The sequence below is a fragment of the Myiozetetes cayanensis genome, unplaced genomic scaffold (genome assembly GCF_022539395.1).
Source record: "Myiozetetes cayanensis isolate MyiCay16 unplaced genomic scaffold, myiCay2020 scf1, whole genome shotgun sequence".
In the NCBI taxonomy this organism is placed as follows: domain Eukaryota; kingdom Metazoa; phylum Chordata; class Aves; order Passeriformes; family Tyrannidae; genus Myiozetetes; species Myiozetetes cayanensis.
In genome coordinates this window covers 59,957,774-59,978,042 of record NW_026086604.1, presented here as the reverse complement: position 1 = coordinate 59,978,042, position 20,269 = coordinate 59,957,774, and the positions used below count along the sequence as shown (strand labels likewise).

Here is a 20,269-nt window from a genome sequence, read left to right as displayed (position 1 = left end):
AGATGACTCAACACAGCCAAAGAAAGATTCAGTCAATCTTTATAGAAACAGGTAGATGTAATCAGGTATTTGATGCAATTAATTGAAACAAGAAAGAAAAAAAGAGATAGGCTGAAACATAATGAGAACAGGTTAAAAATATTTAGATGAGCTAGGCCTATTTAGGGCCTGAAAGTCTGATGAAATTCACTCCACAACATTTAAGAAACTGTCTCTGAAAGTTCAAGCACATTTTTGAGAACTTGAATAAGATGGTCCCAGAGGGCTGCAAGAGAAGCGATTCAGTGATCTGAGTCAGTAGAATGCTGCAGACAGCCAGACTTCAAGATCCACAAAGATATTAGAGCAAACTACTGAACAACCAACTAGAAGATGCTGAAGGTGTTGAAGAGGTCAAGATTCTTATGTTAGAAGCCTAACAGTCTTTTCTGGAGGCCTTGTAAGATAGAATTTTTACAGTGGGGGTGGCGAGGCACTGGCACAGGCTGCCCAGAGAAGTTGTGGATGCCCCATCCCTGGAAATGTTCAAGGCCACACTGAATGGAGATTTGAGCAACTTGGTCTGGTGGAAGGTGTCTCTGCCATGGCAGGGAGCCCAGAATGAGACGATCTTTAAAGTTTCCTTCTAACCCAAACCATTCCATGATTCTCTATTTGATATATCTTGAGGTTTTTTTGATACTACTGCACATGACATTCTTGAAATCAAGCCCAGTCCTCAGATCTACTTTTCTCCCTGCTCAACCACGAGATGGCTAACTTGTTAATCACGCTTGAAAGAGTTCTTGTAGTTCTGTTTGCAGCAACAAGAAGGGTCACAAAATCAAATCTGATGGCAGTTTCGTCTACAATGCCACTGAACATTGCATGTGTCTTAAAAATCGAAAGAGCATTCTCAGGCAAACAATGCTGAACAGTACTGCTACTGCAGCAATCAAATTAATTACTGGTATGTGGAAGGATTTCATCCTGATGTAACCAACTTTCTCACAGATCATTAGGAGAGAACGCTGGCCAGTACCAGGGCAAAATAAAGGCTTCTCCTGAAGACAGAATGGTAGAACAAGGAAAGAAGGACATTTCATATAGAAAGGTGGGAAGAACAGCAAACATGTCTGACTCATAGCATGTTATAGTGTGTTTTCAAAATCTTTTATTTGAATGGATTTATACTCTTTTCTTCTTTCTTGTCAGTTACCAAGTTAAAACGCTACAGGAAGAGATGTTCGCCTTACCTAGAGACTTGCTCCTCTTTTCCATATATTTCAGCAGTGGTATATTATACTGCCAGTCATTTAAAAATTGTTTTCTTCGTGGCATTTCTTCAAGCACTAATTCAACGAAAATGGCCTAAATGATAACTTGCACCTGATCAAATGAATTGCACAGGGGGGGAAAAGAAATCAAGCTACCATGAAATATGAATGTAAGTATTCTGTTTCCTATGAACAGGCCTCTATTTCAAGATCCAAGGCTACAGTATCTTTCTCATAGAAGGCCACCACTATTTAATTTCTTAAGATACTTAAGCATTTTCCACTTACCAAAATTTAGTCACAGGTCATGACAGAAGTGTGATATAGATAAAGAAATCTACCTCTTGATTAACAGCTGTTATTCAACTGAAATCTCATTTGTTTACTTCATTTATATCGGGTCAGCAAAATTCCATATTGGATACAGTGATAGAGATACAAAAAATACAGAGATTTAATTCTACTACCTCCTCCTACAGTTGCAGATCTGGTTAAAGAGGCATCCTCCTGTCCTTCAAGTTGCCTTTTGAGTTCTTCTGCAGATTCGGAATGCAGCTGCAGGAAGTCTCTAATGGCAAATGAAGCTTCCTCTTTAACAGGATTTATCATTCTCTGCAGACCTGGGATGTCTTCCTGTCGGACTCGCAAACAGAGTTTCTCCATCTCTCTTATACTGGCACGGAGTTGCTGTAAACAGTATTAAGAGTTATTCTGTAGCCAACTACTTTGTGTACCAGGCATCTTCAGTGCTTGGGAAGTAACTGTCATTGTTAGGATATTTAAATAATCTTTAGAAGTGCCATTTCTACGTTTTAACAAACTAAGACCAAAAATCCCTCCAAACTCCCAGATTTCAAGCAATCCCTGTGTTCCAGGTCATCTCTCCTCTACACCCATCTTCCTTTCCAGACTGCATTGTGTTTCCTGACTGCAGCTGGTTCGCCTGTCAAAGATGCCTCCAGTTGCTGCAAAAGCCCCTGCCTAAGATAACACAGTGAATCCTCCCCTTGCACCCATCCTGCCTCTCCCAGGCTGTTATTCGTGACTCTTCAAGGAAGGCATCTGTGCTTTCAAGCACTTCTTATCTGGAGGTGCCACTGCACCATAACCAGCTTGCTAAGTCTGTTGTATTTTTAGTATTTGCTTCTGCTTGTGAGTTCACTCAGTTCTCCATCTATTAAAAAAAAAAAAAAAGGGAGTTGCAGTTCCCAACACAGCCATCCCTCAACAGTGCAGTGAGGCATCGCTGGGAGCTACTGCTGAGTCTTTTTGGATGCAGCCTGCTTCCCATAAGGGAAAACAAGCCATCTGCCACAGGAAAAGAAGAACCAAAGATCAAGGAAGAGATGGTACCTGTTATCTAATGAACTAATTTATCCATACTATCAGCCAACCACAAAACGAGGGAGAAATATTTTTGAATCAGTATTTCAATTTTCTGGCTGTCAGACTTTGTACTTTATCCACTTCCCCAAGTCAGTTTGTTTTATTTTGGGTTTCAATTAAAGTATTTAACTAATTAACTCACTGTGTAATTGCTGAAGTTATTTCTCTTTCTGTGATCAATTTAGGCCTTTACCAAAATATTTATACAAGTTGCAACAAGTTGCAATAATATCCAAATAAAGTAAGTGATTGCTTCTCAAAATTTGCTTTTTTTAGTAATAATAATTGACTGTGGTGATCACAGAACTTCAGGATACAGTCATTCGCAATCCCCAACTGCCTCAAAACTATCACTTTCGTTTTGTAAAGACAACTTCAGGGACAAAGGATAAGGATTACTTTTTTTTAAAATATTTATATTTTTGTCAGATAAGGACAAATATATTTGTTTGATTGGAATTTCAAAGATAATAAAACATATAAATATTTCTTTAGTTACCAGAGTTTTGAGAAGATATAAACTATTTACAACTAGGAAGAAGAGAGTGTGTGTAGGCATCTACCATGAGATAAATTTCTGTCTACAGCAAAAGTAGAGGGGGTTTTTATTGCCTGGTCTTTTAAAATCTAAAAATGCACACAAATTTTCTCTTTCTACAAATGAAAAGAAGAAATTTATAGTTTAAATTATACCACCTAATGTTTTAGGACAGAGTTTTTATCTAATTATGAAAATTAAGACTGTACTAAAAATAATACTAATTGCATTGCATTACAAAGTGATATAAAAAACTATATTCTTGATCGCACTATTTACCAATTGCTTTGAATATTCTTCTCAAAACAGAACAAGAGAATAGAGTAACACCAGTGAGTGGTTAGAAACAGAAAGATTTTCTTCTGTAATACAAACTAGGTACAGGTAATGCCTTAGAAAGGCAGTACTGCTTACCTGAAAAAGTGGAACTAGATGGAATTCATTTTATTTATACACACCAGTAGAATTAATTGGTTTTAACATGTATGAAAAAAATAGTAGAAAACAAAATTCGATAAGGAAATTAATTCTAACAGCATGTTGAAGTAACATTGCACAGGTGATATTAGACATCCAAAGAAAGAACTATTGATTCATGAAAATTGTGTTAAATTACTAAAATTATATTGTATTATATTGCATGCTTAAATTAAAAGTACTACTAGCCAAATTAGGCTGCATTATTTAGGACTAACCTCAGGTAAAAACACTGATTGACAATTAAAAAAGGGAGATACAAAAAAATAACTTTGCAAGATAGTGAGTTAAATTAGAAACATGGTAGCCAGTAATCTTCCTCTTATATTCCTCATCTTAATCTACCTTGTTCTTCCTGTTATCTTCCCCCCATGGCCTGCCCCTAAGTATGAAAACAAGAGAATATCATCACTGCCATAGTGCACCATGTGCCAAAATACTTGAACCTTGGAATTTCATTCAAGAAACAAAATGGGACTATCTAGATCCCACAATTTTTGGGTTTATTATGTATTTTGTGAGAACTATATGCAGGGGCCTGAGGTTGATCCTGCTGTTTTGTTTCAGGAAACAAACCAATTTTTATTATTCTGCTTCCTGGGTCAGAGCAACACAGTGGAAAGACTATATCTGCTTGGGTATGCTCTGCAGAACAGAATCTCCTTTTCTGGGATGGATATAGACTAAAACCAGACTGTTCATCCACAGTATTTTTTCTTTTTGTTTTGTTCAATATCTTACATCCTTTCTTGTAACTGCAGCATTTTCCTTCCTCTCACTATGATCTAGGCAGTCCTTAGGCTTTGCAATAAAATACTGCCATTTCATTGAAACTAGCCTAAACCTTGCAGTAATTAGCTAATTGTATGGTACAGCCAGCATGTATGTGGGCAAAGCCTAGGAAAACTACGCACTGATTCATGCCCTAACATTTTACAAAGTCCACGGACTGTCCCTGAAAATGAATATGTACATGAATATATATATTTGTGAAAACTAATACATGATGCTGAGGAAACAGGAAATGTGTATTTTTGAAACGGTGTCATCGTGCCCTATGCATAGATTTCTCTGTTTTCTTCGCTTTCCTTCATGGAAGTTTTTAATGTGGCATCCAGTCGCCAGAAAGAGGAGGTATAGATTTACGCTCATCTATACTTCTATTATAATTTTGACCATCATCAAAAGTACAACAGAAGTAATTATTCTGGGTAAACTGAAAATTCAGAAAAATGGCTAATTATGTGCACATGGATTAAATGTAGAATGGCTGTGCATATATTTGTCTAAAACCTGTGGCGGATGCCTTGGGTCAATATTGACTTAGGGATTCCTAATGTATTTTTACAACATCTAATTCTGAGAGCAAAGTGTGTGCTGCAGAGAACATTTGGTATCACAATAATTAATCTGATTTCTTTGCAAACAAACAGATCACAAGTCCATTGGTAAACATTTAAACAGCTTACAGCAAACACATTCTACATGTCATATAATTTATTATCAAGTACTCCAGACTCCTAACTATTTAATTAAAACAAAGAGCCAGTCTACTCTTCTTGCATGGACCCAGATTCTTATTCAGCTCTCTGGGTATCAGAATGTGAACCACTTTAATGCATAACTTGTATCTAAATCTAAAAGCAACAAGCATTAAATAAAATATAAGAAAATTTATTTTGGCTGAAAGTGAAAATGGTAAAATTTGGATTCAAGACAAATATAAATGTTTCTAGAGACAAGCAGTTTTCTTACTAACATATCTAAAAATATCATCTTCAACACCATTATTTTTTCTCTAAATATTGATAGATTTTGTCTTGCTAAACAAATGATACTGATAACTAGAAGTTCCAAGAGAAGCCTTTCCCACATATCAGATGTGAAAACAGATCAGAGAACAGACACAAGCAAACACATGCTTACTACACCATAGCTGTTAAAATGCCACTGTTTTAACAGAACTTCCACCTTTGGAAGACTCTTTGAATATTAAGAATCAACTTATATTCAAATCTCAACATTTTTTGGTGAAAAATCAAAATAAACATTCAAGCTTCCAATTTACAGAAAAATCAAATGGATTTCATGTGTAACTTCTTATCATGTACATTTAAAAAGAGCTCATTAACACCTTCCATTCCTCAAAAAAACACATATAACTCCAGCTCTGCCTGCTATCTGATTGTTTAACCAGGATTAAGTTCTTTCTGAGGTGAGTTGTTTTGGTTTTGTTTTTTTTTTTTTCCATTTTCAGTCTGGTCTAATTTCCCACAGGAGTCAGTAATGCACTGAAACAAACATGGGAATTTACAGTATTAGAATTGTGAAACAGAGTCATTTAGGACTGTGCTACCTGTGCTGGCAAAGCCTGCTTGTCTAGTTGCAGTGTAGGTCACAGAAAGTTTGTTCCAGTAGCAAAGACAGGTTCCTTCTCTGAACATCTATGAAACCAACACAAGATGCCTCTCCTGCTGGCTAACCCACATCTGTCCCCAAAATATTGGCAGTACAGCATGTTATAACCACTACCTGCTGTATCTGTCTCCGCAAACTTTGCACTGCAGAGCTGGTCTTTGTGTTTTTCTGTATTGATAATCTCCTCTGGCTGTGTTCTATTCAGCAGTGTGAAGGCTGATGTTTGGCATGAGCTTCTGCACCATTTTCATCAAGACATGCATATTTTTAGAAACAGCCGTGCTGACTTACGGGTGACTATGCATGAAGTCACCGAGATGATGCCCATGATGACAAATGTGTCTGGTATTTCCTCCACTGATGACATTATGCATCTAATAATAGATTTGCACATCAAAACAGTAGTCCAGATGTTCTGTTTGTCCAAAATCATGCTTTAAAATTATCAGTATCCCTTATTGCAACACCTGTCTTCTATTTTAATAATGTAAGAGGACAGTTTGCAGAAGATCAGAGACTCCAAACTTTTGTTTGTTCAAGAATGCAGAAACACTTCTGATTGCATTTGCCTCACAGGACACAATTAGGGAATTCCTACCTTTTAAATGAAGTAAAGCAAAACTGAGTACTTGTTAAATCCCCCTTTCAAATACACATCTCTCTCAAGATCCATCCCTGAGATAACTGGAACTGTGTAGGTAATTTAATTCCATTAACACTACAGTCATTTTAATAACCTTACCTGAACCGTTCGTCCTGCATTGATGTGCTCTTCATGCAACCTGTCCCAGAGCCTGCATCTCTGATACTAAAACAGAGGAAAAATACTCCATATAATTGCTATTTTTACCAACTGGCTATGCAGAAAAAAAGGGCGCTTTTGGTAAATAATCACTTTAAATTTCCAAAATTGACAGTAAAGAAGCTGAGTCATAAACAATTCTGCTGCAAAATCAGAGAGGTAAATAGCAATTTTTCACAAACTCTGTGAAAAATTTTGTGCAATGCATTTTACTGAATGGCAGATAACCAGGGTTTAGTGACAGTTTTTAACAACAGAGATACTGCATCCTGATATTGCTGTGGGCATAAATCAGTTGGTGGGCAGTAAAACAAATGGCAGAAGAAGGAAAAAGGAATGGAACAGTGGATAAGCAGTACTGGTCATACAGGACAATGAGGTATCTGGTACTATTCACAAGGAAAATGGCATTCATTACACAATGCTACTGTCTACACTTGCACTTACCACTTCTATATAGTTACAAACACAGCTACAAGAACCATCAGGGCACATCTGGCACCTGCAGGATGCTCCACTAACTTCAGTGTGCAACTATCCATACAGCACTTCCCACGGGACAGAGACCAGAGTAATTATTCCATTAGCAGAGAGCAAGTTTGGCAAAAGAACTGCATATTATCACATACAGACCTTTTCATCATTAAAATAAATCAATCCCTGCTATAGGCAGTTGACATTAATAATATAAGGATTTTATCCTGAAAAAGAGTAGTAAAATAACAGAAGTAGAAGCTGTGATTCCCGGTACATGTGCTGAAACTGTCAAAGAATGCAACTACAATACTAGACATTAGAATATTTATTTAATTGTTTAAATAACAAGACAAAACATTTACCATGATTTGAGAGATATTTTTAGGTAAAGTTTAATTCCTCAATTTCTTAATATGCTTTGTTACCAATAAAAAACCTTTTATCTACAGTCTACATGTTTCCATAATTATTTTCACAATTTTACAGGCCACGGCAATACGGATCACAAGTCACTCAGCTTGCTAAAATGCAATGAAAAATCTAAAGTTACTACTTATTTTCAGAGACGAAGCTCTCTCATGTTAGGATTTTGTGGTGCTATGGAAGACAAAAGGTTTAGTGTTCAACTAAGTCAGATTTATGTCATTTTTCTAGGAAACTAGTAACTTCTGCATAAATTACTATGCCACTAAAATTACTGCCATTGTTATTTAAAATAAAATGGACAAAAAAACCCTGTATCAACAGTAGATCTTACAATTTAGTCATCCCTGAAAGAGTACTGAAACAGGAAATTCTGAGGCTGTAACAGAAGGGGTTTAGAGAAAAATTACCTATTCAATTTCAACTGACTGTAATACATTGCCCAAATAACTAGTAACAAAAATCCTGCTTTCCAGTTAAGAAGAACAGGAATTTACCAGGAAACCTTTACTGCTCTTTATAATTTCTACTAGAAATGCTTAGCACATTTAGCTGCTTTATATATTTAGAGGTATTTCTACTTTGTTTCAAAATTCCTGGTAGGTTAGTGATGAGCTCAAAGAATCCAATGACTTAATACAGCCAGAACAACAACATTCATGCGGTCAGTGAATTCCTCCTTGCTGACCTCCATTTGTTACCCAATCCAAAACAGGCCATGCTCCTGGACAATGTTCACTCTGGAGGCCTCATGGACAGTAAAGCTTGAGAAGAGATGGTATTGGCGTTATTCATCATGAAAGCTGCAACTGTTCAGCCTGGAGATGTTTGCATGGAGACCTCATAGCAGCCTTCCAGTGCCTACCAGGCAGCCAGAGAGGGACTCTTCATCAGGAACTGTGGTGACAGGACAAGGAGTAATGGCTACATACTGAAAGAGGGGAAATCTAGGCTAGATATTAGGAAGTCATTCTTTACTGTGAGGGACACTGGAACAGGTTTCCCAGGGAAGTTGTGGATGACCCAACCCTGGCAGTGTTCAAAGCCAGGTTGGATAAGGCCTTGAGCCTAGTGGGAGATGTCTCTGTCCATGGTTGGGGGATCTGGGATGAGATGATCTTTAAGATTCATTCCAATTCCTTACCATTCTATGATTCTATCATGAACAAATACATGTAAAACTGAGAGAGGTCCATGAAGTAAAAACATCCATGGAATCTTAACCTGTTACAGTAGGTCCAGAGTAGGGCCACAAAAATGGTCCAAGGGTTGGAACACCTCTCCTGCGAAGACAGGCTGAGAGAGTTGGGATTGTTCAGCTTGGAGAAGAGAGATCCTACTGCAGCCTTTCCATAAATAAAGAGGGCTTAGAAGAAAGACAGAGACTTTTTACGAAGGCCTGTAGTGACCGGATAAGGGTCAACCCTTTTAAATGTTTAGAGGTTTAGATTGGACGTAAAAAATTTCTCTGTAATGAGGGTGGTGAGGCACTAGAACAGGCTGTCCAGAAAAGTTTTGGATGCCCCATCCCTGGAAGTGCTCAAGACCAGGTTGGATGGGGCTTTGAGCAAGCCTATGTAAGGGAAAGTGTGCTTGCCCACAGCAGTGGGCAAGTTCCCTTCCAACCCAAATCACCCTGTGGTTCTGTGACATTTAATCATAATTGTGCTATACTCAAATAGTTTGTATTTGACATCAGAAATATAAAACATTAGGCTACTCTTAAACACTCGCTATCTTTTCCTCTTTGTCCCATTCCCTTTTGAGAGCTCTCTTGATAAAGAAACCTTCCTGCTTATGCTTTAGATCCCTTCCAGTTCTCCTTGCAAGTATCCAGTGGACACAGAGAGAACTCAAAAGCTTCTCATAACATTTCCTGCTAAAAGCTCTTCAATAAGTGTCTTACACAAATGTATACACTCGTATGAAGATTGTAGAAAGACTCAGATATCTTAATTTCTCATTTTGTGTTGCCTTTATGTATCTTGCCACCACAGCAATCGATCCCAGCCAAAGGTAGAAAGTGTTTCACACAATATCCTGTAGCTTTGGCACAGTGACAGGAAATGAAATTAAAACCTAAAGCAACAGAGAAAACCAGTGTCTTATAGGACCTTCTTTTTTTTTTTAAAGGATTGTTGCACATCACCAATAAAATCCAGGGTAGTGTGCCAAACAAAATCTCCACCTTCCTCTACGACTGTGACAATTGCTTTCATCTAACAGAAAGTTGTAACTCATTTGGATACAAATGCATTTTATTCCCTCTTGGAGGGAAAGGCCATCCAATCTATGGAATGTACTTTAAAAACAAGAATTTTCATGGGGAAAACATGGAAGGAAAAGAAAAAGTACAGAGAACTGATTTGTTAAGGATGTGGGTTTTAAGTCTTCAGAAACTGTCATATGGAAAGTTGGACTCTCAAATAGTTGACAAGTAATGATGATGGATTTATGGTGGCCACTTCCTCTGAAAAGGTGTACTCAAGGTCAAATTTCATTATATATTGATTTTATAGTTTCTTCAAACAGTGATTTAGTAGATTAATTGTTTGGACTATCTCTGGAACCTAAGGTTTAAATCAATATTCATGAAATGAGGTTAGAGATATTGGCTTCATCATAAGTAAATAATGTTGCTGCTCTAAGCAATTTGACATAATTAGTGATTTTTGCTTAAAAGTAGCCTGTAAGATAAACAGGATCAGATTCTATAAAATTATCCTTTTCCCCCTAGGGATGTGGGTTTACATGGCTGAAAGTTAATTTTACAAAAAGTATTTTAAAGAAAACTATTTAAGATTCTGATGCTGACAACTCACAAAAGTACTGAAACACATTCGTTATGGCTAAAATGCATGTAAAAAATACAAAATGCAAATTATCACCACATATTTCAACCAAACTATTGCTAATATTCTGCTAACCTGCAAGTATCTAGTGACAGTTTTCAAGATATGTTTTGCCATATTTTTCTTCTCACTTTCTCATAAATCTAGCAATAGAGTAAACTTCGTAATATTTATAATTCTTACAGTCAGAAACACATTAAAAAAAAAAAAAGAGAGAGAGAAACTCCCAGATTTTAAGAACATTACAATGAGTCTGAACTTCTTAAAGAATCTAGCATTAAGGGACTGTTTTTTATACTTAGATGTGTTACTTCTCATCTATACCTGTGTCTTATTTTTTTTTTTAATACACAGGTTCTGTAATCTTCAGTATTGCTAACTAACTTCTGGAATAGTTACCAATTTCTTATTTAAAGGTTTTATCCATTGTTTGTTTCTCATAATTCTATGAATTATTCATTCAAAAATAAAATCTGCCAGGGTTTATACTTACAGGGACGCAGAAATTTTTAACAATATTTTGAAATCAGAAACACAAATCTGTACTAAACATTGCTACCGCTTCTTGCTTCATGGAAGTGTTGTTCTAGAGGAAGTGCCATTAACATTTTAAGAACTATGTTTATAATTAAATGATTTTTCTGATATGCAAGTTTTATTATGTTGACTGAACAGATCATTCACACTGATACCATCAACACCCTGAAAATCTCATGAAATGTCTAAACTAGATACTCTTAGATTACACCAGATTTTTATGTTCAAAGTAGAAAATTCAGCTACTGAAAAAGCGTCTTGGTACCTCAGTGGGGTCCCTGAATGCCATTACAGGAACACTGCAGAGTATTGCCTATAACAACATCCTGGCTAAGCAGGAATTTCTCTGACAATGCTTGGAGCAAAGTGTTAGATCAGAACTAACCTAAAGACTCATTTTATCCCAAGTGCTAAAATGTTTTCTGTACTTTCTCCTACACACAGAAAACTATTCTTGCAACAATTTCCCCTTCTGCCTGCAAAACAGGAATGCTTGATGCAAATGAGTTACTAAGCCAATAAAGACTTCAGATGACCAACTCATGGCTGAATTAAGTGGAACCTATTTCATCCCTTCCCTGACAGCATGGTAACACTATCTGGCTAGTAAAGTATAATTGCTCCTTGTCTAAATATGAAAAGATTCTCAGCAGGATCAAGCAATAACTGGCTACCCCTCCTCACTGACCAGGTTCTATAAAACATGGCAATTCCCAAGATCATCTCCCACACAAGGTAATAATTGATCATGTCTCTGTTTCTCACTGCAGCACCCAATGTCTTTTGAAGATTCTTGATAAGGTGTTTATATATCCTGGATGAGGGAGGTTTTACACATTATGACAATACTTAGCAAAGAATCTCCTCAGCTTTACAAAGTAATAAACTTCCAAAAAAAGAAAATCAAGCAATGCAACAGTTATGCCTATCCCCTACATCATCTCTCCCCTGTTATGACCTTACACACATCAAAAGCTTATCTTTACCTTCAAAGTGCAGAAAAAACATCTGTGTACTTTAATGTGCCCTGCTAGTCACTTCCCATTCTCGTAATGGCAGGTCAGGTCTCCTCTCCCATCAACAGACTACATTTTTCCAGGGACCACCCATTCGCTCCTCCTCAGGAAAAGGCTCCTCTCAGGTGGCTTTCATGCCACCCTTTTACAGGTGTTTATGAACTGCATCCCCTCATTTCTGGATAACTTCCTCAAGACTCTAAAGAATACTAAGCTTCACTACTCCACACTCATTAATGCTGTTGATGTTAACAGAAGTGCTGCCCTGAAGATATAATTTTTAATGTAACTTTAACATAAACCAACTGCAGACCAAAAACTACCTCTCTACAACCAAGAAATCCTCTTGTGCACTGTGGCAAATATGTTTCTTTCCTGAGCAGTCATGCAATTTCTGGTTAGAGAAAGAAGGAAACAACCTAGCTATCAGGAGTATCTCTATCTGAATGAACCAGCTTGCAAGGAAAAGCTATTAGTGCACCTCCGAATCCTGTCCAGTTCCCCATTATTCTTCACTAGTTCCCTCAGTTAGCTCTGCGGCCAGTGCTACGTACGGGTCGTGCACACAGTCAAGGCTCCTTGCTCCCCCTGGAGCTACTCCTGGACACTACAAAACGGAGCTGCTGCAAACTGGCTGATTCCGAGGCAAAAAAGAAAAAAGCTAATTCAGCTGGTAACAAACTATACAAATACAGAATAACAAAGAGTAAACAACACACTGTGACTGAAATATAGGTCATCTCACGCAGGAGTTATTGCTTCAGGCAAATATTATACTAATGCACTTCTCCATTTGTGATTATTGCATTCATATCCTTATTATATCCTTATTACACCCTTAACAGGAAAGAGTCAAATGATTATCTACCATCCTTAGTCCCAGCAGCCCAGGTCTTTCTCTATCCCAGTTTTTCTCTCATCCCACGGTCAGACACCATTTCTGCACATTCACCTCCCATCTGATGTACTTCACATAATTCTTTATCCTTTATTTACACTAGCCATGAAGAATTTCCTCTTGCACACAAGACTCTTACTTTCTCACTCTGTAGCCTGATGTTTACTACAAATGTAAAGATCTTTGTGCACACTGAATTATCAGACAATACAGAAGTTTCATCTTTACCCAAATTTGTATTAAAGCATTTCATAATCAACTTTTCATTAAAATCTCTGCATAATCTTCCAGTGTGACTGATTCTATACTGTAAAGAGAGCTACATTACCAAAAAATAAACACTTACCTTCTCAATATTTATTTGGTGTTTTCTTAACCTTTCCAAATCTGTTGGAATTGCCACTTTAATGAATTTCTGAATTGCGGGTTCAATTCGACGGAGTTTAACTTTTTCTTCATCTTCAGACATCCTAAAAGCAGCCCTCGAGTGAACACTTGTGCAATATACCTTTACCAAGGTAGAAACCCCTAAAAAACAAACAATTACAAGCTTTCAAAACTGCAATCATTGAATCACTTTTTAAAAGAAAGCTAAATCAGTCTTTCACATATGTTTCAAAACCACATTTGAGCAGTATTAATAGTTCAAATATGGATTCTGTATTTGCATTTAAATGTATTATTTCCACTTATTTGCAGGTTTTGGGGATCATTTTTCAAAGATAACACTAAAAAGAAAAAACAGCTAAATAACTAAGGCAGAGGCAAACATGCTTTTGCAGCAGCATAACAATGCATGGAAAGGTTTGAAAAAACTTCCAATTAGATGCTTTGATTGATCAGAGTTCAAGTTTTGCCAATTCACATTCAGAGTCATCTAACAAATTGTAAAACATGTCCTGAAAAGACACGTTTTGGAATTCCACATAATTTTGGAATTCCTTTTCCTGGAAAGATTAAGAGCATCTGAATGAAGATTTGCTGGTGACGAGGCTGCTGAAGAGACAGGCCCTGTGAGGAGCAGCTGTGGGAGATGAGTCTGAGTGCCATGATCTAGTAATCACAGTAGGGTTGGATCAGGGTTGGACTTGATGATCTCAGAGGTCTCTTCCAACCCAGTTAATTCTATGATTCTATGAGCTGGGGTTGTTTAGCCTGGAGGTCTCAGGGGAGACCTCATCACTCTCTACAACTACCTGAAAGGAGGTTGGAGCGAGCTGGGGGTTGGTCTCTTCTCCCAGGCAACCGGCAGTAGGACAAAAAGGCAAAGTCTTAAGCTGTGCCAGGGGAGGTTTACGTTAGACTTTAGAAAGAAATTCTTTACAGAGAGAGTGATCAGACATTGGAATGGGCTGCCCAGGGAGGTGGTGGATTCACAGTCCCTGGAGGTATTTAAGAAGAGACTGGATGTGGCACTGAGTGCCATGGTCTAGTTGACAGGGTGCTGTTGGGTCATGGGTTGAACTCGATGATCTCAGAGGTCTTTTCCAATCTGCTTGATTCTGTGATTCTGTGAAATTGTAAATGTCCCCTACTGAAAACGACTAAGGCATCACCTAGCAAGGAGTATAAACAGGCTACTGAAATATTCACAGGACCAGTAGGTACATAAGCAGTCTGAATTCTGTTCCCTGCATACGCATAAAACATAACTTTTGAGTTTCACTTCTCTGAGAGAAAGGTATGTAGTACTGTATATGACAGCACTTACCTATAGAGCACATGAGTAATATAAAGGAACTCAATTATGCTGAATGTACACAAGGGGAAAGAAAAAATACTGCGAGATAACTATTTTATTTCAATACTGTGCAAACAGAAGTTATTTAAGTGAGATTTTCTTTTTGTATGTTTAAAGAAAAAAATCGCACAAATGGAGAAGTAATTGATTTGCAAACACATATGAAAAAGTTTTGTCACAAGTAAAAAGAAACATGCTACCTTGGTTATATGAAAGCACCTTTGCTACGTCAGCAACTGCATGAGAGGGCTTTCCCTGATTTTCCTCTTTAAGTAGTAAACTAATTTAAAACAATCAACCTAGCATAATCCTTCTGGTACAGATGAGGCACAGCAGAGTATAATAGGTAAAAAAATCTTCCCATTTTTCACACAGTCAACTGTATTATTAACAGTGAAATTAAACATTATTTTTCTTACATCTACCTATGGTGTGAAAATGCAGAGGGAGGGTGCTGAGGTTTTTCTAAGTCCTGTGATTCCTGCAAGCAGGAAGAACTTGAAGCCTAACACCAGCTGATGGCACTGGATCTTTGACTGAACCTCTCAGTGTTCAGTCCCAGCCATCACCTGTAGGCTGCAGGAAGGATACCTACAAACCCCCCCCAACATCAAAGGAGCCAAGTGGTAAGCATAAGCATCTTCCCTCAGGCCAGTAGGAAAGGGAAATAGTTCCCACCTTTCCCACCATTCAAACACAGTTGCAAATGAAATAATGTGTTTTTTCAGAAGAACAGAATGCTGACACAAGGCTCTCCTTCTTTAGCTATCCCACCCAACAAAGCAACTGAAAACTGTGGAAAACTCAGTGTTTACTAAGAGTAGAAGTTAGGGGAAGTCAATCTTTAAGGTTTCACTGACACACCTTTTCCTTTTTCAGAACGTCAGAAGGAAATTATTTCATCAACTGACTTTGCAGTCACTGCTAAATCATCCCCACTTCAAATTATAGACCCCCTATCAGTTTTACAAATCCCCTCCTAACCCAAGGCATTTAATATTACATAGTCCTTTGTACAAACCTTCAAATAAACATGCAGTGGGTGGGTGATCTCACACTTTTTCAGGTCACAAAAAGAACTTTAATCCTTTTGTGTTGATTAACTCTTTTCACCATTCTAAAAACAGTGGTTTAAATGCAAGATCCTAACAAATAATTTAGTTCTTCTACTAGTGCCCTACCTAGGGTCACTACAGTCCCTAACCTGTGAAAGAGCCATTCATACACACAATATGTGTGTACTCAAACACATACTCACACACACTCATAAATCACAATTTAACTCAATTTTGAGCCTAGAACTGATTTTTTTTAATGAGCAAAAGATAAAAAGCATCATACTCCAAACTGCAGTACTTCCATTTTGAACACACGTTTAATTTCTTGACAGCTTATATACTAATCCATGAGTTTATGAGCTAGAATTAATTAAAATTTGGTTCCTCAAAGATATTTAGGAGCCATGTAATGCTTTTCTTCAATATTGAATCATCTTGAAGAAGCAATGGCACAGATTCTTCAAACTCATGGCACACTGTGAACTCAGAGAAACCCACATCCCATCCTGCCTTAGAAAAAAATATAGCAGAGACTAAGCTAAATCCATCATAATTTTGTCCTTAACCTTTAATGACATCTAGAGATTGTTCAGGGTCAAAACTGACAGTTTAGATGACTTACAAACTGGACCACTATGAAAGTAGAGTTAATGTAACCAATGGCTATGAGCCTTGAGTGGATGATCTGAATGTGCAACAGTTGTAAATTCAAAGATTTGGCTGCATGCAGGATAGTCATTTTCTTCTCCTTAGAAATTCCCAGACAGTGAACTACCTTTCATGACAGTGTCTACAAATCTCTTAAAGGCACTGCTGTCTAAAATCTACTGCACAGCAGGTTTGAGAAACTAAGAAAGAAATATAACAACTCCTTACATTCTCATCAGGTCTCCTGCTTAATGTTGTCTCAAACAGTATAGTAGCTTTCTAGTAAAAATTCTAAGCTATAAATTACCAGTAAGAAAATATGCAATGTCTTACTTTTTATTTAGTTCATATAATATGGTAAATAAAATTAATATTACAACTTTTCTTTATTGCTGATGCAATTTCAAGGAAACCTTGCGTACTTTATTTGGCTTGTGATTTCCCAAGCATAACTTTAACAATGCTTTTCTAAAGTAATAATGCCTGTTCTTTGAGCAATCACAGCTGGACAGTTTAGACTGGGAGGGACTTTCACAAGCCATCCAGTACAAGCTGAATTAGATGTGATAGCACGGGCCCTTGTCCAGTCAAGTTCTAACATCTCCACGGATGGATGCTCCACACACTCACTCAGACCCCTCCTTCAGTGTCTGACTATTCTTCAGGTTAACAATAAACAAACAAAATCAGGACAAAAAAGACCTTCCCTGTAGCTTATGTCTGTTGTCGTCTTATCCCACTGTTATGCACCTCCAAGAGCAACCTGGCTCTACAGCTTTCATTAACAACAGTAAGATCTACCCTTTCCTCACCTTCTCTTAAGGCTGAGCAAATCCACCTCCGTTTCTCCTGGAATATCATGTGCTCCAGACCACTAAGCACCCTGCTAGACTCACAGGTGCTGAACAGAGGGGAAGTCACTCCCTGGACCTGCTGTCCCTCAGCAGCATTTACTAGCACATCCCCCAGTGCAGTTGTCCTTCACAGCAACAGCACACTCAGACACGTATTCAGCATGGGGTCCACCACAACACATGGGTCCTTTCCTGCAAGGCTGCTCTCCAAGTCTCCCTGCAGCCTGTTCTAGGTGTAGGGCTTTCTTCTTGCCTTTGCTGGAACTCTTGAGGTTTCTGTCTGGCCATTTCTCCATCCTGTCAAGATGCCTCTGAGCAGCAGCCCTCTCCAGCCTACAAACCACTCTCCTTAGGCAAGTAAAAACACTGCTCTCAACTTCAGCTTCTTCAGCTGGTAATTTTGCCGCTGTCCTTGGATCTGAACTGCATTCAGCACGTACGTGAACATGCAGCAGTTCTGAGCCACCCTCAGAGGGTGCCATTCAGACCCCACACAACCGTGTGACAGATCACCTTCCCTTTCTGACCTCTTTGTACAGGACTGTCACTTGAACAGGGGCTTGGACAGTCCTTCCTACAGGCACTTACCGAATTCCAAGCACAACAAAATCTCGAGTTCTCCAAGGCAGGAACACATGGCTCTGCCTCTTTAAAATAAATTCTAGTTTGAGCAAAGAAGCCCAAGAGGATACCATATCATTAAACCAGTAATTAAAAGAGCTAGATAAAATCATTTGTAACTAACTGTCCTTTATTCTATTTACTGTGGAAGATACTTTGATAAACAAAGAAATTACAGAATTTTGTCTTTTCAAATGCTGATATTACAGGCCTGCTAGAGGTTATCTTCTAAGTAAAATATTTCCTATTTAATATTCAAAATGTCATGCACTAAAATTCAATTATAATTCAGTGACAGAAATAAAACTTATTTCAGAAGTGATCAAGACCCAAATGCAGAATAAACTTCAGTCAACTGTGTCAATAAAAGAAGATACATCAAAAGCATACTGCAGCAGCACTATCAAAGTATTAGGTGGTTACAAAAATTATATTTATCTCCATTCTTAATGTTTATGTTTTCTGGAGACCAGCCTCAAACTAAAACTAGTTGTGAAGTAAAATTAACATAAAAGAACAACTATTAACTTGACATCTGCACTTAATATGAAAATCATCCATGAATCTTACTACCCAAGACAGGGGAACATTCCTTACTCATTTTGTTCACCCTACATCCTGGAAATTATTTAAGTGCATCTTCCATAATGGATTATTCCACATGCTCTTGTTACTAAGAAACAGAGCAAAAGAACCTGAAGAGTTGCAATGGTTTGATCTTTGCTTTACCAAATAAATGGGTATGCGAAGCAAACAAAATTTTTAGAAAACAGATCACTTCCTTTTTTAGCTTTTGAAGATCCAACCAGCACTTGTTATCTTAGTTCATTGTTTGAATCAAACACTTCTAAGGGGCAAAATACTCTTAAGGCATCTAATTCCAATTGTTTGAAACCGTGAATTTAATTCTGACACTAACACAGAAATCTCCACTTACAGTGGGGTGGTACACAAAAAGCACAGAGTCATATAGTTGCAGTCAGAGTTAAAATATTTGCTATGTATGGTAACACACTCATGGTTTGTTATTATAAATTTCAGTAAATGCTCTTAATACACATCAAATCTAAGACTCATGAAGTTCTGTTAAACTGCCCAGTGTTCTTCATTCGCATACAGTAGAACAACACACAATTAAACCTCAGGAGTTCTGCCTGCCCAGGGAAACACAAGGTAACATGCTGATTTGATTTTAATTCACGCACGACAGTTTAGACAACCACTGCCACTAGAAAGAGTACTTCCAGTCTTGCAGTTAAGGGCTGTAAGGCCAAAAAGCTTTTCCCTTTTCTCACTGTAAATAAAATTAATTAGAATACAGATGCTAGAATATAAGGACTTGCAACAGCTTTCTCACTAAGGTGACCTGAAATACTTCTCAGAGTGGTACTGGCCCCAAAATTGCAGTGACAGCAGTGACTATTGCTCACTTGGCTGAGGCCTGTAGTTAGTGAGGAACACGCTCCTGTGGCAGACTACAGACAAACTGTATTTTGGGGCTAAATTACATCTGTCTTAAAAGGAACCAAAGGAAAATAGTTTTGTTAGGCCGAAATAAGGCACAGACACCAGCCCCAGTGTGTTCACAGAGTGACATGAAACTACTTAGTGGGAGAAAGAGCCACACATGTGGAATCCCCCAGAGAACACCCAGAATCAGCAGCTGTACATATCAGGCTATGATTCTTAACAGATCTGTGCACTCGGGGATCCCCTGGGAACACAAACTTGATCAAGGCAAGGCAAGGGCACATGACTGCATTCTGAGAAATCAGAAGAGACAACAGGCATTTTGTGTTGGATTTACATGTGTAAGCCAGCTGCAGAAGGGCAGAAAACACCTAATGACTAACACGTGAGCAACTCTCTGCACACAGCTGAACCAGTGGGGCAAGTCTGTAGTGGGCTGTCACCTGCCACAAGAGGCCACAATGCAGCTCAACCTGCAACCAGAGCCCTAATAATTTTCTGCATTACTGAACTGTGCCTCTAGTCCCACCCCAGAATCACAGAAACAAACTGATTGGAAAAGACCTCTGAGACCATCGAGTCCAACCTATGACAGAACACCACCATGCCAAGTAGACCATGACACTAAGTGCCATGTCCAGTCTTTCCTTTAACACCTCCGGGGATGATCCACCTCCCTGGGCAGCCCATTCCAATGTCCAATCACCCTTTCTGGGAAGAAATTGCCCCTGATGTCCAACCTGAACCTCCTCTGGTGCAGCTTAAGACCAACAGGTTCCAGAGGCCTATCCTGTGCC

The 20,269-nt window shown here is 38.1% G+C and overlaps 1 protein-coding gene across 2 annotated transcripts in view; it reads right to left on the bottom strand.

Moving 5' to 3' along the window:
- The window catches only part of STX17 (syntaxin 17), a 30,436-nt gene that overhangs the window by 9,336 nt on the left and 831 nt on the right, over positions 1-20,269 (bottom strand). For both annotated transcript variants that reach the window (XM_050306097.1, XM_050306089.1), the window contains exons 2-4: positions 13,427-13,608; positions 6,818-6,883; positions 1,724-1,943 (exon numbers count right to left, since the gene is read on the bottom strand). In XM_050306097.1, coding sequence (XP_050162054.1) covers positions 1,724-1,943; positions 6,818-6,883; positions 13,427-13,549 — 409 coding nt within the window. In that variant the 5' untranslated portion in view covers positions 13,550-13,608. The remainder of the gene's footprint in view (positions 1-1,723; positions 1,944-6,817; positions 6,884-13,426; positions 13,609-20,269) is intronic.